We start from the raw sequence: 19866 nt of genomic DNA, 5'->3' as shown, positions 1-19866 counted from the left end.
GTCCCATTAGTAAAATTCCTTGGAATGGATGCACATCTATGTTGGATAATGTGTTATTGATAGAATCATTCTGGAACCTCAATCTTGGGATTTCTAATAAACAAATATTGACTCCATTATATGAACAACGTTTTTGTCAATTCTAGGGAAAGAGCAATTTATGGTAAATTGTAATGGCCAATTTTTTATTTTACTCAATCCGTTAGGATATCTTTCCTTGGAAATAGGGTGTAGAAGTTTAAGTATCCCCACCAATCCATTTAGGGGTAGAACAACGAGGTGCATACTCTTTTGAATAGACTCCGTGTTTTGAAAGGTCCAAGTTTTGAAAGGTCCAAGATATCTTAAAGGCATTCAAGTAGCCTGAACAACGTGTTGGTCCAGACACTTAATAGTCTGGGTGTCTGATGTGAGCCTGGAGTGTATGCGCACTGATGTCTTCTTTTAATATTTTGAAGACCTAATTAATGGGCAACTTCTTTGAAACCCTTGGGCCCAGCCCATAAATCTTGTGGTATTTCCTCGTGTTTTCTTAAAATTTCAATGCGAGTAAATAGAGCAAAGTTGTGGGTTCGCAATTCTTAAGGTTTTCAACTCGTCTAGGTTTTTGAACTCAGCTAGGTTGATTGGCATTATTACAAACTCCTCTAATCTGAATCAATGAGGAAAGTGATCTATCAATGACTTCTGAAAGTGCGAAATTGCCGTTTTATAACACGTACGCATGCACAATCATAGTGCGAGCACAAGAATCTCATATGAGCATTATTCTTGTGAGATTCGGAAATTGTGGCTATCCCGTCCTTCCGTCCATTGGGAACTTGAGAGTGTCAAGCATGAGAGCCAAAAAGTGTGGTTACTTGATCCAAGCAACGGCCAATGTCTGGGGACCTTGCGATCGATTGGATAGGGTCTCATCATATGTATGTGTTAGTCCGTCCTTCATCAAATGGGTTCCGCCTTCTGTGTGTCTCTGTCTGCCCGGCTGCTATGGCCATCAAAGCACAAGGGGCACAAGGGCCTCCAAATGTTTTTATGGCCTCAGAAATTCAGAGAAAAAGAGATGATGCTTATGAAGCTTTGATATGGCGCTCGTTTCGCGTCCCCTCCTCCACGTTTCTTCCTCCTTCCCACCCGTTTCGTCGCCGTTTCCCGACGCTCCCCCGCGGAGATCAAGGTCACGGCTAGCTCCACCATCCCATGATTCTCTGCCCAGGAAACTCCGCTCCATTTCTTCTTCTTCTTCTTCTTCTTCTTCTCGCAGTCTCATACGTATCGCTGTAATCAGAGCGATCAGAGGAGAAGGAGGAGAGCCCGATGGAGACCAAGACGAAGAAGGCCCACAGGACAAGCTCACGAATGCAGCAGCAGAAGGACCAGAAGGAGAAGCAAGCGAGGATGACGATCTACAGGAGAAGCTCAAGAATTCAGACTGGAGGTCCTTCAGAGCTCGTCTTCTTCAGAAATCTGGAGAGAATATGCTTCCTTCTCCCACGGTTGAGAACTCTGTCGGCCTTGATCTCTGGGCTCATCCATTAAGTCAACCTGAGAAAGGTTGCTTACTCATCGCTAATCCATCTGCTTTTCTCACGCGGCAACAATACTTCCATCAAGCCGTCATCTTCCTCTTCACCCACGGGTATGTCTTACAGTCCTTTTTAGCTCAATTTCGTGATACATCATTATGCATCGATCAGGACTATGATGAATATATAAAATATCCTGATGTCATGGAGTTATATAGGATGAGTCTCTATACTGTGATTAAATACATGTCTTAACTCCATTTAGCTTCATTATTGCATTTCCCAACCAGAAGAAACGGGGGATTGAGAAAATGTCTTCGCAGTGTGGAGCTAGGAATGAGGGTAAATGCTTGTGTTGAAGCTCATTTCGCTTCATATGTGATCCAGATGGATAGAGAATATATATTTTTGAGGATGTTCTGGATTGTGAATAAGTGTAATTTGTAGAGTTCGTCTTTGTTTATGTTGTGGTATTACATTCTCTGACGGGGAAAAATTATGGATAAAGGCGTGAGGCTTAAATTTGTGATATTGCATTGTCCATTGAGAAGAAAAGATGGGTAAAGAAAATAAATTGGCAGTGTGGGGTTGTAGGATTGCGTTCTGTAGTGTGAACTAATGTCTAGAGTTGTTTTAGCTTAACCCATGATATCGTAATGCAGATAGGCACAGGTCTGGTCTTCCTGACATTTTGATGTAAGGAATCAATCAAATCTATAAATGAACTAATATATCGATGTAAGGAATCCATAACGCATATGAATGAATTGATACATGTATAGATCCTATAACGTTCTAATTAAGTAATGCATAGGGCATATTGATTTAAGGAAGTCATAAGGTCTAGCATAGCATGGCTGCATATGAAATTGGACAACGTTGAGTGACAATGCAAAACATTGTCGTAATTCCACACTGCAACATACCTTCTCTATCCACCTTTTTATCCAGTATACGTGCCAAGTTCGGAGAAGGGTGAGAGATTCCGGCCGGTGAGGAACCGGTCCTCCGTAATCCGCATACCAATTCTCGTTTATGCATGATGCAATTTCACAAATCAAGCTAAAAAAGAACTCTAGAGATACATTTACTCGCGGTGCAGAACATCACCATAACTCCCATCTGCAAAGACATCATATCATCTTTATTCATCAGTTATTCTACATGATGCATACCTATAATATCATAAATAAAGCAAAATAGGTTCTAGGCATGCATCTACTACAATTTGCTGACACTGCAAATTGACGGTATGGGACGCTGATAGGGTTTTGTATTCATCTCTTGTCGTTTGCCCACGGGTGAATGGTGTGGTTAAATACCCATAATCCATTAACATCAGCCTTTAGAATTGTTCCCTCAAGCTTTTCCAGTAAGATTTAATCTAAAATAAATATAGACTTTTGTACACATTACAGGTCCCAGGATATAATCATATCTTCATACTGTAAAGATATCGTAAATTCATATGTCAGTTCTTCAGCATAACATGTGTGGTCTAATGGGTCAATGTTCCCCTCTCTATGGATCCTCTAAGAAATATCTATCAATCTATTTATCTAAGATCACAAATCAAGCTAAAAGAACTCTAGACATATTCTACCTGCATCATAACTCCACCTTGCAAATGTTCATCCTCGAACAATTGGGCATGTCTGTGTCACAGATTCTTGATATCAAATATTGGTTCATTTATAGGCCTTAGGATTCAAATGAGAACATTTGTGAACCTCCTGGTTCATGTCTAGGTTGTAAATTTTATGCCTATCATGGCTCATTCGTGTGCCTTGGGGATTGTGTGCATCCATGGCAACATGCTGGAACATTTGTGCTTATATTGGTTCACTTATAGCTGTTTTCACGTTCTGTAAGGAACCTCTTTATGAAGAATTTGAACATAATCTCGATTGCAATTATGCATCTTGTTTTTGTCACTGGTCACAGTTTCAAGTTATTTGTATGTGTTTCGGTCTATTACTTGTTCCCTCCAAAACTTAAAAATTAATGATTTTATGCAGCAAGGAAGGAAGTGCAGGACTTATACTGAACAGGTGAGTAAACAATCCAGCCACCAAGGTGTAAAATTTCTCCCTACACATTCATGATATATTCCTCCATTTTAATTAAATGTTACTACCTTATTTTGTTTAGACCTACAGAGTATAACTTAGGGCAGCTGGCAGGATTTGAGGACTTATTACCTGATTTTGCAAGCTGCCCTTTATACATGGGTGGAGATGTGGGTGCTAATGCTTTACACGTAGTTCATGGTGCTGCTGGGTTGAAAGATACTATGGAGATCATACCTGGTGTATACATGGGAGGTCTAAAATCAATGAAATCTAGTGTGCAGAATGGAGAAAGCAATGCTCGTGATTACCGTTGGTTTGTGCGCTATGCAGGTTAGCACTTTTCTACTCGTATAGTAAAGTACAGGATTAATTAGGGTTTTACTTTAAAATGCTTAATTTGGCGTAGCTTAATGGTGCACGTTTTGCACCTTTCTTTGTAATAAGATAGTATATTAGTATGTAGGGGTTAGTATAAAATATTTTGCATTTTTTACTTCAGCCACAGATGTGAAAGAATCAACGAATGGCAAGGGTAGCATTACATGGGGTTAAATTTACATTGATTTGTATTTTTTTCTTAAGCTAAGGGAGTGGAATGACTTGGCAAAATTTTGCGTAGCTTAATGGTCCACGTTTTGCACCTTTCTTTGTAAGATGATAGTATAGTAGTACTTGGGGTTTAGTGTACAATATTTTCCATTTTTTACTTCAGCCACAGATGTGAAAGAATCAATGAATGGCGAGGGTAGCATTACATGGGGTTAAATTTACATTGATTTGTATTGTTTTCTTAAGCTAAGGGAGTGGAATGACTTGGCAAAAAACTCTTGACATTTCTATTTGTAAGAAAGTATAGTAGTACTGGGGTTTAGTTCACAGTGCTCCACATTATTTTCTTACCTAAGGGATGAGTACGAATTGGATAACTTAGCCATTGCTTTTCTATTTTAAAAACAGCATGGTAATAATTGGGGTTTAATTTTCAGTGATTTGAAAAACAAACATAGTAATGGAAGAACTTGATGAAACAACTGGCCGGGTTTTGTTTTTGTTATTTGAATTCTACTGTTTAAACTCTACAATCCTCTCTTATCATAGAATTATCTGAAGATAATCTTGAATTACGTGGAAGGCTGAATTAGTAGGACTATAAATATATTCTTTTTCTCCTCCAACTAGATCTCTGGATACATTTTAGGGAAGCTCTGGCATCCTTAATCATAACAAGAGCTATCAAGATATGGATATGCTCAATTCGCAATCCAGAGGAGGGATACTTTTAATCTCTAGTATGATATGTGAAAGACCCTTCTATTGCAGCTTAATTCTGGACATTTCTCTGCAGAGGAAAGTTGAAGAAAATAATGCAGTTTTGAGGGTATGTATTGATATTTTATGTTGCTTGGCTTCCATTGGTGAAATGGCCATGGTTTTTTCTTTTCTTTTCTCTCAAATACCATTGTTGTCTTGATGTATTTGACTCAGATGCATTTGTACAAAAGCCTAGATTGCATGATGAACATGATCTTCTTTTTGTATGTGTATTATTCTGCGTGAACCTATGTCTCATTCAGCTAACTGTAACTGGCTGATCTCTAGAACCCATCTTCCACTACTAAGCTTTTGTTGTTGCTTTTTGTGTTTTCATTGCAATAATCTGTTACAGGGTGGGGGCCTGGCCAATTGGAGCGAGAAGTAGCAATAGGTGTTTGGTATCTTGCATCATCATCAAAAGATATGATTTTGAAGCATTGTATTCAATTGCCAAAACCTTTGTGGAGAGAGGTGCTAGAGTATATGGGAGGTCCCTATGTTGATATCTCTAGGCGAGCTTATGGGGAAACATAATTCTAATTAGAAAGGATTCATAATGTAAATATACAGAATGTCCAATTTGTAAGTCATATGTCTGAGATTAACATGCAATGTATTTTTACAAGCCTAGTCAATCTAAGTGGATGACGGTGGAAAGTAGTACTAAAGATAACTGTCAACTACTATCAATAAAAATAGGCTATTCAAGGTTATGGGAATGTAAATAGAATTTATAATTTCGTTTTCTAATGTCAAAAATTTGTTGCTTGTATTTTTTCCTTGTGTTTGTAACAACATAATTGTTCTGCCTCTCTCAAGTTTTGTGAGCATGAAGTGCCGGAGGAATGATCTCGACTGTAAATTCGTTGCTCTCAGCAACTCAAAGCAAGGGATAAGTATGGATGTGAATCTCTGTATACAATTGAGACGGGAGAAAGGTGGATTGAACTTGAAAAATGGATGACTAGATGAGTCGAGCATAAAATGTACATGGCATTTGAACCAACATGAGGGGAAGGCAATTGTTTGGATAAATTATGAGAAGGCAATAAAATCAGGAAGGGCCAAAAAATAGAGGTCAAAGACATGTTGGATTAGAGAGAGAGAGAGAGAGAGAGAGAGAGAGAGAGAGAACAAGGGTTTAACACATAGGAGGACAACGATTAAGGCTTCATGGTGGCAATTATTGAATGGATGTATTTCACTTAGGATTCCGGGTTCTTCATGTGTTCAACACTTAGTTACTTCATGGCAAGAAGCACTCTTGTTATATGTATGGAAACCATCATCTAATAGAGATCATTGTAACTCTTTGCAAAAAGAGTTAATTGTGTCTTCTCGGTTATTATGATGGCCAGGAAAAGAGAGATTGCGTTCTCAATTTAATTGTTTGTTTTGTTTGGGGGTTAAAGAGGTGGGAGATATAGTTGAGGTTCCATCTCAAAGAATTTTGGAGTTTACTGAAGCTCGACAATTATTACGCATCCCGCCTAATTATGGGTTTATTTGGCAACAACTATAGAATATTGCATTGATGCAAGGTCCCTTACCTCTACAAACAGAAGAACAACCGTGGATTGATTGGAGTTTAAGGGGTCAAACACCATTGTTACAAGTGACTATTAATCTTTTGTATTATTGTTTCGTTGAGTCTCTTGGATGGTTATCATCTAAGGTTGAAGAAGAATGGAAAATACACAAATCTGATCATGGGTGGTGGCAGATCTTTCAACGTACTTGGCATTCTAAATTGCCACTTGTTGCAAAGGTATTCATTTGGAGAGTTTTGATCGGAGGATTGCCTTTGGGATTAGCTTTAAAGCGTCGTGACCTAGTAACGGGTACTTGCTTCTTTTGCACAGTTCAGATAGAAGATAATACTCATCGATTTATACAATGTCTAATTGCTTGTCAAATTTGGAGTTACATTTCTCAAATTTGGCAAGTTTTATCACGGAGTTATTTGACACCTAGACAATGGGTGTTTGTACAATTTACACATGCTGACCCAAAATTAGAGATGGAGATTGTTTTCCTATTTTTGAGATGTTGGGGATTGCATCATAATTGGAACATGCGCAACGCTTTTGTATTTGATGGTAGACATGGAGTGAAAGCATATCTACGAAAGTTGAAGGGAGTACTAATGTGACAATTTTCTTTATTGGAACAAGTGGAAATTCTTTTCTCGGTGGAGTGTTCGTCTTGCCTATTGGCAATTCAACATGTTCCACTACCCATGTATTGTAGTGTGGTTAGTGTGTGACCATACTCCATTGTCACACGTATTGTAAGTAGTGTTTTTCACACACATTTATTAATATAATTGTGTGTTTTCACCAAAGAGAGAGAGAGAGAGAGAGAGAGAGAGAGAGAGAGAGAGAGATCTAATCTGTGGCAAGGCATCCCATGGGAGGTCCACTTTTGTGAATGTATGCACAAGGGAGGCATTTGAGATGGAACTCCATCTATATGATTATGAAAGCTGATGATGAGGGAAAGGAAGAGAAGGATGAATGTGATTTGATGTCGGTCTTATCTATTGAGTTATCTCAAGGATATCTACCTGTTTTTGATGAATGATTGTACTTGTTGCATGAGTGAGAAATGCAAATGTTTGAGGATCATTACACATTGTTTTAAACTTTTATGTAAAACATAGAATTGATTGGTATTGTTCAAAAATAGGTGTGAGATGTCATCATTATTTCCTAATAATTTAGGTGCTCCACTAGTAAGGGTGGAGCTTAACCAAGTAAGGTAAATGTGAACTTTTAAGCACTATTACATGTAAAGCATTCCAAATTTAGGTAGGTCATTATTGTCAAACCATTATTATGTGTTTCACTATGAAGAATGGGGATTTAGCAGCTGAGTTATGTAATGCATGAGGCAAATAAGGCATACATGGAATGATTCTTCTCTTGATTCTCGTAGATATAGCATTAACCATCTTAGATTTGAGCCATTGACCTGATATTGCTTTTAAGAAGTTTGGAGTTGTGATTTAGACTTCTAGTCTAAGGCTTGAGAATTGTGATGTATACAAGAAGGGTGACAAGTTTAAACCCTAGTTTGGGAAGTGATAATGGCGAAAAGTATTATATTAGAACTCAATGTCTTCTTTTGTTATATATTGATCTTGTTCATTATGTTTGGCCATGATGCTTAGTTTGTATGCCCCTACTCACGCTCTTTCCTTTATTACCTTTTCTACTCAATGAAACACATCCTCACTTTCTCTTATAGAATATTATAATATTCCCTTTTTAATTTCTTTTTGGTACAAATTAGTTTCTCGTTTGTTATTACATGCTTCCAATATATATTGACGCCCTCATATTTCGAGTCAAGCCATAGTTTGTTAGATTCTTTTTATAATCTTTAAAATGTTATTGAGGATGTCAATCCTATGGTTAGTTTAATATAACGAATGTAACATGGCCTTGAATATCAAGATTTTATTCAATTTAAAGGGATGATGCATAGATATTATAGTCATATAAAGCTAGGCTTCGAATGGATGAAGAGAAGATCTTCGGACAAAGTTGATGGTAATGTTGAGATTCAGTAGAATGCCCACATAATAATAAAGTTCTATGTTTCGTATGATTGTATGGGAAAATCTATGTCATTGCTAAGGATTTCGAAGTTCCCCATGAGTGTTTTAGAGCATGGGAGGGGTGATGCTCTTTCAAATGGAATTCATTTGGACATCCCTTGTCCCACCAAGACTTTGAAGCTATGCTTTTATTTTGAATACATCACTTTAAGAGAGTCCACTACTTCTCAAACCCTAATCTTTATATTCCTGCCTCTTTCATAATGGTGTTCTTTACACTGTGAGTTGACAACTAAATGGGATCCCAACATGCAACAATTTCTTAATAATATCAAATTGGCAAGGAATTTGCTTGAAATGATTGATTGCAAGGATGCCTTTGCATGTTAGATGATGACATAATACATGTAATATGCACGTGAACTTCCACGCCTATAAAAACTTTTAGTATTTGTATGTGACTAATTATACCACTTCCACTCTGAAAAAGGGATGTGGTTTTAGATGTACCAATTATGCCACATTCCTCAATATCTAAGGAAGTGATATACAAATCCAAGATGGATGAGCAAAGAGCCAAGGAAAGGGGAAAGTGTAATTGATTTCAAATCTATCAACATGTATGACACTCAAAGGCTTTGTGTCAAAATCTTATCATTAACTAGACAAAAATAATAAGAAAGAAACATAAGCCTCTTATGTTATTCTTTCTCACTCTCGTTAAAGAGTTCCTTAAATATGTCTTCATGGTTTGGTTGGAGGAGAAGAAGAAGATAGTTTGAACCTTCTAAGTTTTGTTATGTTGAATAAGGTTTTTTTTCACATTGTTCTCTTTGGGTTCCTTCTTCCTTTCATTATGTGTATAGACATGATGGTTTTTTCTTAATATCAACGAGACTTCTATGTCATGTACCATCTTTGAAATTCAAACTTAATGCCAATTTATTGTTACCCCTTTCTGGAGGAACACTCTCAAGGAGGAAGGGACCTCGGGTCATCTCGTTGGTTGTACACTTAGCCGGTTATGGGAGTTAGGGGAGGTAACTCTACCCCAAGGGATTTCTAGATAACTCTCTCTTGGTGGGTTCTTGAACTCGTTTGTCTTGCACGACACTTGGGGGGTGCAGACACCCCTTAGAACTTTCTAGGGAACACAATAATAGATATCTTGTTGAGTCGGCTACAACTGATTATAGGCTCGCGATTGCACACATTCAATATACTTAGATCACACGTAAACACACATATCGAAATACACCCCACGAGAAAGAATACTTGATTATGAATGCACACAGATACAAGTACCGATCGACTGTTAGTTTAACACACTCTCTCTCTTTGGACACTTCTTGCCTAGGAATAATATTCTCTCTCTCCTTTTCTCATTCACATAATCCTTATATAAGGTTATATCCTTTCCTATTTTTGGGGAGCACGGTTAGCTACAATCATTTTAAATACTTGGCACACTTTATTTGGCTATATGTGCTTGGCTCCTTTTGTTTGCTTTCACACCTTGTCCCACTGGCCAACATTTATTTTGATCACTCCTTTACAACCCCGAAAACAAAATCAGAGTACTCAATCAAGTGCTATTATTATTATGAGATCTCAACATTTGTAAACCAATATAAGTTAAGATTACGATAATCAATCACAAACATAAAAAAAATTCATCGACCGCCGTCAACTTCACATTGTTTTTCAAAATCTTGTTCCCTTTGGACATTCACTTTGATTGTAGAATATTCTATAGTCCTGAAATATACGGAAACCACGAATATCCTAACTTATGCCCCAATCACATTACTTTTTCCAACCACAAAGATACAATAAATTTCTAGACATCAACCAAATGTCGATACCAACCCCTATTTCACAATCCTGTATTCTTCGTGAACATGTCATCATCAACATCATTATTCAATGTCACCTTTATTTTGTATATTTCTATGATGATAATTATGTCTTGTACATATCCACTTAAACTTCTAAGTTGCAAGTCTCTTCGAGCGATTCACATGAGACAAAATGCCAATTTCCTTTACGCATTCCTCATGAATCATGATCATATTCGTCATACATGTTGACTATTATCACAAGGATATAGTTCTCTTTGGGAGATCAAAACCCAACTATGCCGATTTCGCCTTGCCCTATTCCCCAGATGTGTGTGTGTGTGCGCGCACGCACGCACACACACACACACACACAGGCGTGTCCATAATCAATAGGTGACACACTCCTCTTTAAGAGATTAGGGAATGCGAAGCTCGCTCCCTTAACACACCCATTTGAAAACTACATAGCATACAATCTTCACCTTCATCGCCATCATGATCATGATCATTGGAAGTGATAGTCTCCTTTTACGTTCGACAACCCCATCCCAAATGAAGATGGAGGTTTTAGAAACACAACCCCACCCCAAGTGAAGGTCCTAAGTTCTAAGAGCTTCTAACCATGAAGATGAAGATAAAGATAGATAGATAGATAGATAGATTAGTAGTAGAGTAGTAGGTAAATCAAAGTTTTTTTCTCTTTAGTCTTCTACTTCTGCTCGTGTCTGTGACTGTGACTGTGTGCGAGGAAAAGAAAGGTAAAGAGAGAAGAAGAGAGCCAGCGAAGGAAGGATGAGAAGGAGCCATGGAAGCTTCAGCCCTCCTCAGCGATGGCGTGGAAGAGGACGAAGCAGAAGCCCAAGCCACCATCGCTACTCTGATCGCAGAGAACCTCCCACCAGTCTTCTTGTCAGAAATCTACCGAAAAGTTGCAGGTAAATAATCATTCCATCCATCTTTTCCCATGTCGAATGGGGAAGATTCTCTTCCCCACTCTCTATCTGTATACCTCCGACGACAAAAGCAGATACACGACATGTCGTTGAAGGAAGAATCGTCCAGATTTTCCTTGTCGGCCTGCCCGTCTGTCTCTTAAGGAAGAACATATGACATTTCTGTCTGAAGAAAGATTATACAGGCTTTTACTATGTGTCTCTCTCTCTGTCTCTCTGTATAAAGAACATTTGTTCTATGTCTGTATTTCTGAAGAAAGGTTTTGTAAGCATTTGCTTTTCCTTCTAGGGGACAATCATGAATCTATTCTATGTCTGTCTCTCCGTCTGGAATTTGAAGGAAGGATATGAAAGGCATTGTCTCAGAAGCAAGAATATCGTTTAGCTTGGCCAATTTCTGTATGATGAAAAATGAATTAACTTTATGTTTGTCTATCTGAAGGATTTCAGATTATTGCTTCATATATCTTCCTGGAGGATTATGGAATAATTGGCAAGATTTTCTATCTGTGAGAATTAACATTGAAAAGTAGGTATGCATTTCCATTTCTGTCTTTCTGAAGGATCAGCAGTAGAAGAAGTAGCGTTAATTGTCTTCATCACACTGATGAAATAGCTGGTTCGCCCCCACCTTGGTTCTTCCCCCCAAGCGGGGCGGGTTTGATGAACTGCCTTGTATAGACATGGTTCTCTGTGTCTGCCTATCTGCCTGTCTGAAGAGGCAAAATGAATAATATCTGTATTTCCACGTCTTTCAACCTTGAAGGATCAGCAGGAAGAATTAAAACTATTGAGGACCTTTGAAAACCTTCATTTAATGAAACCTGCTAGTGAAGATCTTCTCCTCTGTTCCCGATTATGAACTGGATTCTTATGTATATAAACATCATGAAGACCTAATCCTTTCCAGAAACAAATGCAATATCACAGTCTTGAGATAGGAAAAGTATTTTGAAACTCATATTTTTAGCCTGGAAATATACACTATGCTTCTCCGGTTTCAATCAGTTCTGGTAATTGCTGTTATTAGTAAAAGGATCTTATCAATTTTTAGGAATTCTGGATGAAGCAGTTTTAATTTACAAGACTGTCTTTCAAGCTTTGACAAGAAATATCCAGGTTATGCTGAACACAAATCTAAGATGTTTCGTCATAAAGCTAGTGTAGACATGGTTAGGAGATGCTCAATTGTTTCTTTGATCATGGAGTTCTTAAAGAAGTTTTTGAAAATGCTCGGTAATTCATTTTAAGGATTTGAATTTGAAGTTTTTCCATGAGCAAGGACAATGTTAAAATTTATACTCTATAGTTTCACTGACATACTCATATCTACACTAGCTATTTGATGAAGGACGGTGGGTATAGGCAGATGCAAACTATATGAAAATACAGAATAAGATAAAAGTTGTCAACTTAATGTGGGCATGGAGAATCCTGGATGCTAAAGAGGTGCAGATAAGAACAATAAATTTATCTTATTTGTCATTGTGATCCTGTAAAAAATCAGTATATTAAGGTAAAGGGTTGTCAAACTCGACAAACGAAAGGAGAATCCTGAATGTCAAAGAGGAGAATGTAGAAGTATTTTATCACCTTGTACTTAGGCGTGATGGTGGTAGAACGAATAGAAATTTGAGGCTTCCTATGCAGAAATCAAAAGAGAGCAAAATATTTATTAGCCATTGAATTCATAAGTCTAGTCATGCTATATACATGTACCCAAAGTCAATGATGCTAGAGATTAAAAATGTACAGTTTCTGTTTTCCACTTTTTGCAATTGCTTGACCAATCACTGGTATCACGCCTTTATGTTTCAGCTAATTTTGTGTATCAATGATTGTTACCTGATAAGCTAGCTATAAGGGGTAGTAAATAAAGAAGTTTCGAGTCTTTGGAACATATAATTCTAAATAGTGTTGTACATAAAATTTCAACCTTGTCAATTTTTTGTTTATTCTTTGATTCTTCTCACTTATAGGCCTGAAGATCTTCGCAGTGCGTTCAGACGGTTTGGACCTCTTAGAGATGTCTATCTGCCAAATGACTACTACACCAGGTATTCCCCCTACCCCAGTTTCATATGTTTTTTTTCTGTTGATGTTTTCTTATGAAATTTCTGTGGAGTATTATGTTATGCATTTTAGGAATCTGCAAATCTAACAGAGGCTGTGGGAAATATGTTCTTTATAGTGATCCCTCTTTCACTTTCTTGATACCACCAACCCACCGTGAACAAGTCAATTTCACATCTTTAATATAACAGAGACATTCTTCACTATTTCTACTATTAATATGGATTGGCATCATCTATGCATACAGAGTGTGTTTTAGAAGCTTCTCATGTGTGTTCTATCCAAGCTCTCTCATCTTAGAAAATTGCCAGTGCTTGGCAACACTGACAAGGCTGGCTTTTAATTTAGTGCTCTTCTATGCCCTGCCTAATGGTGTGTGCTTCAAGGCTGTATAGATGACGTGGAAGAAGTTTCTGAAGGTCATTTGAAGAAAAATGGTGGGAAGATTATGCATTCAGCAATTTGATTTCAAGCTCATCATTTCGTTATTGCAAGTGAAGATTGTGATGAAGTCTCTTCACTCATGTAGATGAGCAGGCAGCCAATAGTGCCTTTCCCACAAAGGTCAGGATGAGACATCTTGGCTCACAATATTTTTCATGGAAGAATACTCATCTAAGGTGTAGATCACTACACCAATCGAACTCTGACCCTATAATAGGGCCATGGAAGGTTTATGATATGTTAAAGTTTCCTGTTGATCTTGAAATAAAGAATTGGCATGCAGGGAACCTCGTGGATTCGGTTTTGTGCAGTTTTTGGAGCAGGCTGATGCAGAGGAAGCTCAATATTACATGAATCATCAAGTTCTTTTTGGACGGGAGATAACTGTGGTCTTCGCTCAAGAGAACAGGAAGAAGCCTGCTGAAATGAGGGTCAAAGAGAGACACAGGTGATAACTTTTTTCTGATCTGCTAATCCACATTCTTCATACCTCATTGTAGTTTCATGGATTTATCATTGGTACAAGCTTTATGGTCTTTGATTTTTATTAATTCAGGAGTAGAGGGTTCTCACAGGATAATGGGCGATCATTTCATCCACGTGGTATGATAACCTTTTGAGAATATATTATATTTGATGCTTTCATTTTTCGGCATTTAACAGGTGATATGATGTTCACTGTACACATTTTTTAAGGTCGATCAAGGTCCCGCTCTCGTTCTCAAACACCACAAAGAGGATATCAATACCGAAGGTCAGTTTTTAAAATAAAATTTGATAGTTGGATTGGTTATTTCAACCTAGAAGTAATCCTTTTGATATACAGATTTGTTATTTACGCCTAGAAGTAATCCTGATATTAGGAACCAACTTGAATTGATATGATATGCAATAAACCTTATTGCTGCATACTGAAGTTTTGCACGAAGGGGTTAATTATCCCAAAAGCAGTAGATAAAATCGCCAAACAACCACCATGTTGCCGCAGAGGCCCAGATTGCATGCTCTCTCACAATGTCTGCAGTGATTACGATGAATTTATGATTATCTAGACGATGTGTTGTACAATAAGGAGATGATTCTGTTCGCAGTAGTTGTTAAGATATCATCTCGATTTGTTGCGCATACTGGCTTGTTTTTGAAAGATCCTTAAACTGTTTTCATGGGTTAGTATTAATGACAATCCCTTAACTCATTTTGACTTGTGATTGTACTGTATAACCAATGAATGGCAGAGTTGCAAATATATAAAAAATATTTGTTTGTGCAATTAATTTTCCGTATCTGATGTGTTATGGAACTTATTATCTACAGGTCACCTTCCCCATATGATGATAGAAGGGGACGTGAATACTCTCCAGAACCACCTATACAGTATAACCCCGAGGGGAATCATCATAAAGATACAAGATATGATCAGCAGGTAGCCAAATCCAGGCGGGAACAATTGTATTCTACTTCTCGGCATCATGATTCCTACAATGACCAAAGAGACAGTGGGCAAGACAGAGAACGGTCGCCTTTGAACAGGTTGAAATTTCCACATATCTGAAGTGATGCTCTTTCCTTTGGCTGTTCTTGTCATCTGGTCAATTATGCGTTCTTTCATTTGTTTCATGTTTTTTCAGATCTCCATCTTTACAAGCACCAAGCAGAGACCATTCGCCTCATTCACGAGGTTCAAGATCTCGATCACCATCTGAATGAATTTGAAACCCAAATTGAAAAGGAAGTTACCAATTTTTAATATGATTGAAGAGAAGTTTAAGACATGTACACTTAGATATTCCAAGATGAAGTATGATTAACTTGTAGTTACAGTAAGAGCTGGATAGGAAATATGGTTACTTTTATTTTCATCAATTAGTATTCTGAAATGTCTCATGGTTCTGTTATCTCCTTTTGGTTTATGGGTTGAAATGTGGGATTGAGATCAGTCACTTCTGGCAAACTTGTGAATGCATTTTCAAAACATAAATGTCTGGTTCTGGAACGATTGATTGTTGTATTAATATAGGGGTGATCTTTTTTGTTAGGGCATAACAGGTGTCGTGTACCATGATTATTATCCAGATTCGTGATAGTAAGATTTGTTACATCTAGGTCTTGAATGCAGATTCAAACTTCAGATGGTAAAATATGTAGGATCAGTAATCAATTAAGATAGGTTATGATGGAGCAGATTTGATGAATGCAGATTCAAACTTTTGGGAATAGGTTATGATGGAGCAAAAAGTAGTGCTTTTAGTTATTCAACTTATCGGAAAATAGTAAATTGATATTTAAACATGTTTACAACACTAATAATAAAGCTATGTGAGTAAATGTCCTGAGGTCTCGAGTTCATTAATGTACTGATTTTGCTTCAGAATAAAAGCATTCATTGGTCTAAAGCAAGCAACTGTTTATGAGCTCTATTTACATTAAAGTACTATTCACATCATCATCTTCCTCGTGCATTGTTATATAGCACAGGAAAGTCATTGCATACATTCAACCTGCAGAAGACCCTGAGACTTAGGTCTTGGACAGCACTGAGCTAGAGTACTGATGAGAACTCTGAAGGAAGACTCCAAAAGCGATCAAATGCTTGTATCTATTCTTTAAATGAACGTTTTTGTGAATATCAGTTTCTTACCCAATATTAACTTCAAAGGTAACACCAATATTCACTAAGATATAGATTGAATTACCATGATTTGGAACACATGAATCTGTTACGCATCCTGCTTCAGACTTCTTATTATTTATTGGAGTAACATTAGAGCTGTCATGGCTTGATTGGAAACCTTTGGATGTTCAATTAGTTTGAATTATGTGTAAGCTATATAAGTTTGCATTATCTTGATGTCAATTGGATACTTGTTGAACTTTGAACTATACATCATGGCACTTATGTTGGCCTATTATCCACGGTTCTACTTGACACAAATTCATCCCAAATAGTTTGATTTTGACCTTCAGCCATAGTCTTTGTCAAACTTTCTTAATGTTTTGTCACTAATGAATCTAATCATATTATGTCCCCTCAACACTAGAGGATGTGTATGTTGAATTATAAGATTTGAGTGTTTGTGAATGGTGTATTTATTCATATTACGAGGTGTTTGAAAGCATGATAATGGGGAGGACTATAATGTTTCATGATTAGATAATAGAAAACGAGATTTAGCACCATTATATGTTATTGGATATGCTGAATCATAGTTTGATCAGGGATAATTTGTGAATCTCTTCACCCAATAGTTGGGAGTTTTGATTTGATGCAACGACTTCCCTACAATTAAACGTTATGTTGTAAAATGTATTGAGGGTGGCATTCCAAAAGATCAATATGCGTGCGTAGCTGCAATATTCAAAGACCCCTAACAAGTAACTACAAATCCATTTGCATTACAAAATTAAAAAATACACCATTCCCCCCACTTTGCTTGAAATTATCGAAATAGTTTGTTGATCATGCCAAGTTGTTGTGACCAAGGTAGAGAGGCATTCATGCACAACACAAAACCACTTGCTGGGATATCTGACAAACTTGTTTTATAAACTTGTGTCAAAACCATGTGTCAAAAACCAAATATAAGGGCATGCTGTTTAAGCATGAATTGAATGTGTCTAAGCTACTTGTGAGTCCTTTCCCTGAATATTGAAAATTGAAATGGGCTTGACCATGGCCGAAGTATCTTTCTCAATCACAAAACGGAGCTTTTAGTACATTCTGGCAATTGTACTTGATGGAAACGGCTAGTGAAGAACATAAACTTTGTTAGAATACCCTACAGACATTCAGTCATTCTTGTGTCTTTTCTCACTTAGTAGGCAGGGTTGGAAATTGGAATGCTTTCCGTATATTGAAAAGGAGAACAACATACAGAAAAATTCCCAAGGGAGATTCAAAAGAAAGAAATATAACAATCAGGAAACAAGATTTTGTGAAACCAAATGTTTCTCCAAAACGCACACATAAATACCACAAGTTAGATTTATTGCTGTTGTGGTTAAACGACATTGCTTTACCACAGTTACAGATTATAGTCAGGCATTCATGTGATGAGGAGAGAGAAAGCGATTAATGAATGAGAGAAGGGAAGGCACTACAAGGGAGAAGTTTTCAAAATAGGGTAAGAGATATAGAGATATGATTTAATGGAATAATTGATTGAACTATATCTGGTGTCCATGGTGTTTTAGCGTTTTTTCGCAGAAAGCATGCCAGTAGGCCCCTAATTGATTCGCTCCTACTAATCTCAGGTCGACACCCCTAAAAGGAAACGATGTGTAGGATTTATTGATTAGATTAGCCTTCTAACCAATAGATGAAAACGATTTTCTGAACCATGTGCAAAACCTCCGTTAGGATATTTTATTAAAATGTTTACGGCATAACTATTTAAATAATCACGCATTGTTTGTTTGATTGTGCATACAAATTTATCATTTGGTCGGATTCTTAGCTAAGTAAGAGCGGAGACGTGGAATTATTATTAAAACCAGAAACTGATTGATTAGATTATAGGAAAAAAAAAGCTTGGTTAATGGGTTCATTTATAGCAGTCTAGTATAGTAAATCGTAATTTTATCGTTCCGGGGTTTTGTGAATGGTGACAAAATTGGAATCAATTAGTTTCCACTAGAATGCAGCGATCATTTTCAACCCTCCCAACGAATCAAAACATCAGGGTGCAAGGGTTTCACATATGGAGGTGGAGAATTGAAGGGAAAGTTACTTAATACTTCCATGGGGCCCAATCCATATTCAACGATATGCAGCAATGCTATGATACAGTAGATTTCCCTAGCCTATTCAGAATCTTTTTGTAAACATTAAAATCATTTTGCAATAGCAGTTTTTTGGAATTTCAGCAATCCCATCCTTTTTTTACTTGAACCTTCGTACGCTTTTCTCACTTGACTCAAATGTTGCCATCAAGTGTCATTGTCAATTGAAAATTTTCACATGGAAACTACCCCTGTCCTTTTGATTTAAGTGCACTATTTACTATTTGGGCCTCTCAATGCAAGCATCTACCGTGATTTCCAAGTTTCCATGACTTTGTTCTGATTATCGATGCATATGTACGTGACACACACGAGGATATTGTTGAGGTGCAACCACAAGAGGGGCCCCATTGGTCTCAAAGATTGCATATAGTCCGATCTTAAGCTTTCTTGACATTGATACCAAAATTATGGCAATGTTTTCACACCAATAGTTCGTCTACCATTCGATTGTCTCTATGAATAGAGGGTATGTTCCTTGAATCAAAACACATGTGCACAAACTCGTTTTGGCCATGGAAACTCCAACCTCCAACTTATGATGACGTGACCCCTATTTGTTTGTTGATCCCCAATAAATAGGCCCGGTCTTAATAAGGAAACAAAATCCAAACAAGGAGTCCATCATCCCGTTTCTTTCATAAATTGGGAAAGGGGTTTGGTGTCCACATTCGTTTAACAAAATATTATTAATTTGATAAAAAAAAAGACATCCACGAATGGAGATCATAAACGAAATTCTCTTTCCCAAGGTTATAGCATATGTTGACGATGAATTGACAAGTTTTGATGGACTAGATCATAGTGTAGACAATGGTGTGTAATGGCCAAACAAGGAGTTGCACATCCACCTAATATCCGTGGAACATGTGAATAATCTATGTTAGAATTCAAAGTTTATTCAAGTTCAAAAGATGAACATTTGCTTAATGGAAGTGCCCTTTGGGTAGGCACAAGAAATCAAAAAGAAAATATTGCCATGACCTAGAAAAGACCACCAAATGAGTTTCAAACTAGTTTCATGAAACAACAAAGATTTGGGGGTCATTAGCCAAGTTTGAAGTCACTTGGCCCTTTAAGCTTACAAGATCACTATGCCTTCCACGATTGGTTATGAGTCATGACCATAATTTAGACATGATAGGGCCTTTATTAAGCTCAAGGAGATGTCAATACTAGTTTATCAATCAAGTTTGGATTTCAATAGGAACGAAATTTTGCTAGCACTTGCAACATTGTTCAATGGTTTATACATAGGAGAAGGCCAAGAAAGTAGGAATAGATAGAATGTGTCGTACATAC

General features: G+C 37.2%; 2 protein-coding genes across 3 annotated transcripts; both read left to right on the top strand.

Moving 5' to 3' along the window:
• Positions 1-1047: 1047 nt before the first annotated feature.
• On the top strand, positions 1048-5686 carry LOC147870266 (uncharacterized). Its single transcript, XM_087338429.1, has 4 exons — positions 1048-1639; positions 3545-3577; positions 3678-3928; positions 5265-5686. The coding sequence occupies exons 1-4, from the start codon at positions 1086-1088 to the stop codon at positions 5444-5446; spliced, it is 1020 nt and encodes a 339-aa protein (XP_087194555.1). The 5' UTR covers positions 1048-1085; the 3' UTR covers positions 5447-5686.
• Positions 5687-11024: 5338 nt separating this feature from the next.
• Positions 11025-15684, top strand: LOC147870265 (serine/arginine-rich SC35-like splicing factor SCL30A). Of its 2 annotated transcripts, XM_087338410.1 has the most exons (8): positions 11025-11250; positions 13248-13325; positions 13871-13961; positions 14069-14233; positions 14342-14388; positions 14482-14539; positions 15100-15315; positions 15414-15684. In XM_087338410.1, the coding sequence occupies exons 1-8, from the start codon at positions 11121-11123 to the stop codon at positions 15490-15492; spliced, it is 864 nt and encodes a 287-aa protein (XP_087194536.1). In that variant the 5' UTR covers positions 11025-11120; the 3' UTR covers positions 15493-15684. The 2 variants fall into 2 exon arrangements, with proteins under 2 accessions (XP_087194536.1, XP_087194544.1); XM_087338418.1 differs by lacking the exon at positions 13871-13961.
• The last annotated feature ends 4182 nt before the right edge of the window (positions 15685-19866 follow it).

This window comes from Azolla caroliniana, unplaced genomic scaffold (genome assembly GCF_043228905.1).
Source record: "Azolla caroliniana isolate FFs.n. ecotype wild unplaced genomic scaffold, voAzoCaro1.0.p SCAF_1, whole genome shotgun sequence".
Lineage (NCBI taxonomy): Eukaryota > Viridiplantae > Streptophyta > Polypodiopsida > Salviniales > Salviniaceae > Azolla > Azolla caroliniana.
The sequence above is the reverse complement of the archived record's forward strand: the minus strand, read 5'-3'. Positions and strand labels throughout refer to the sequence as shown.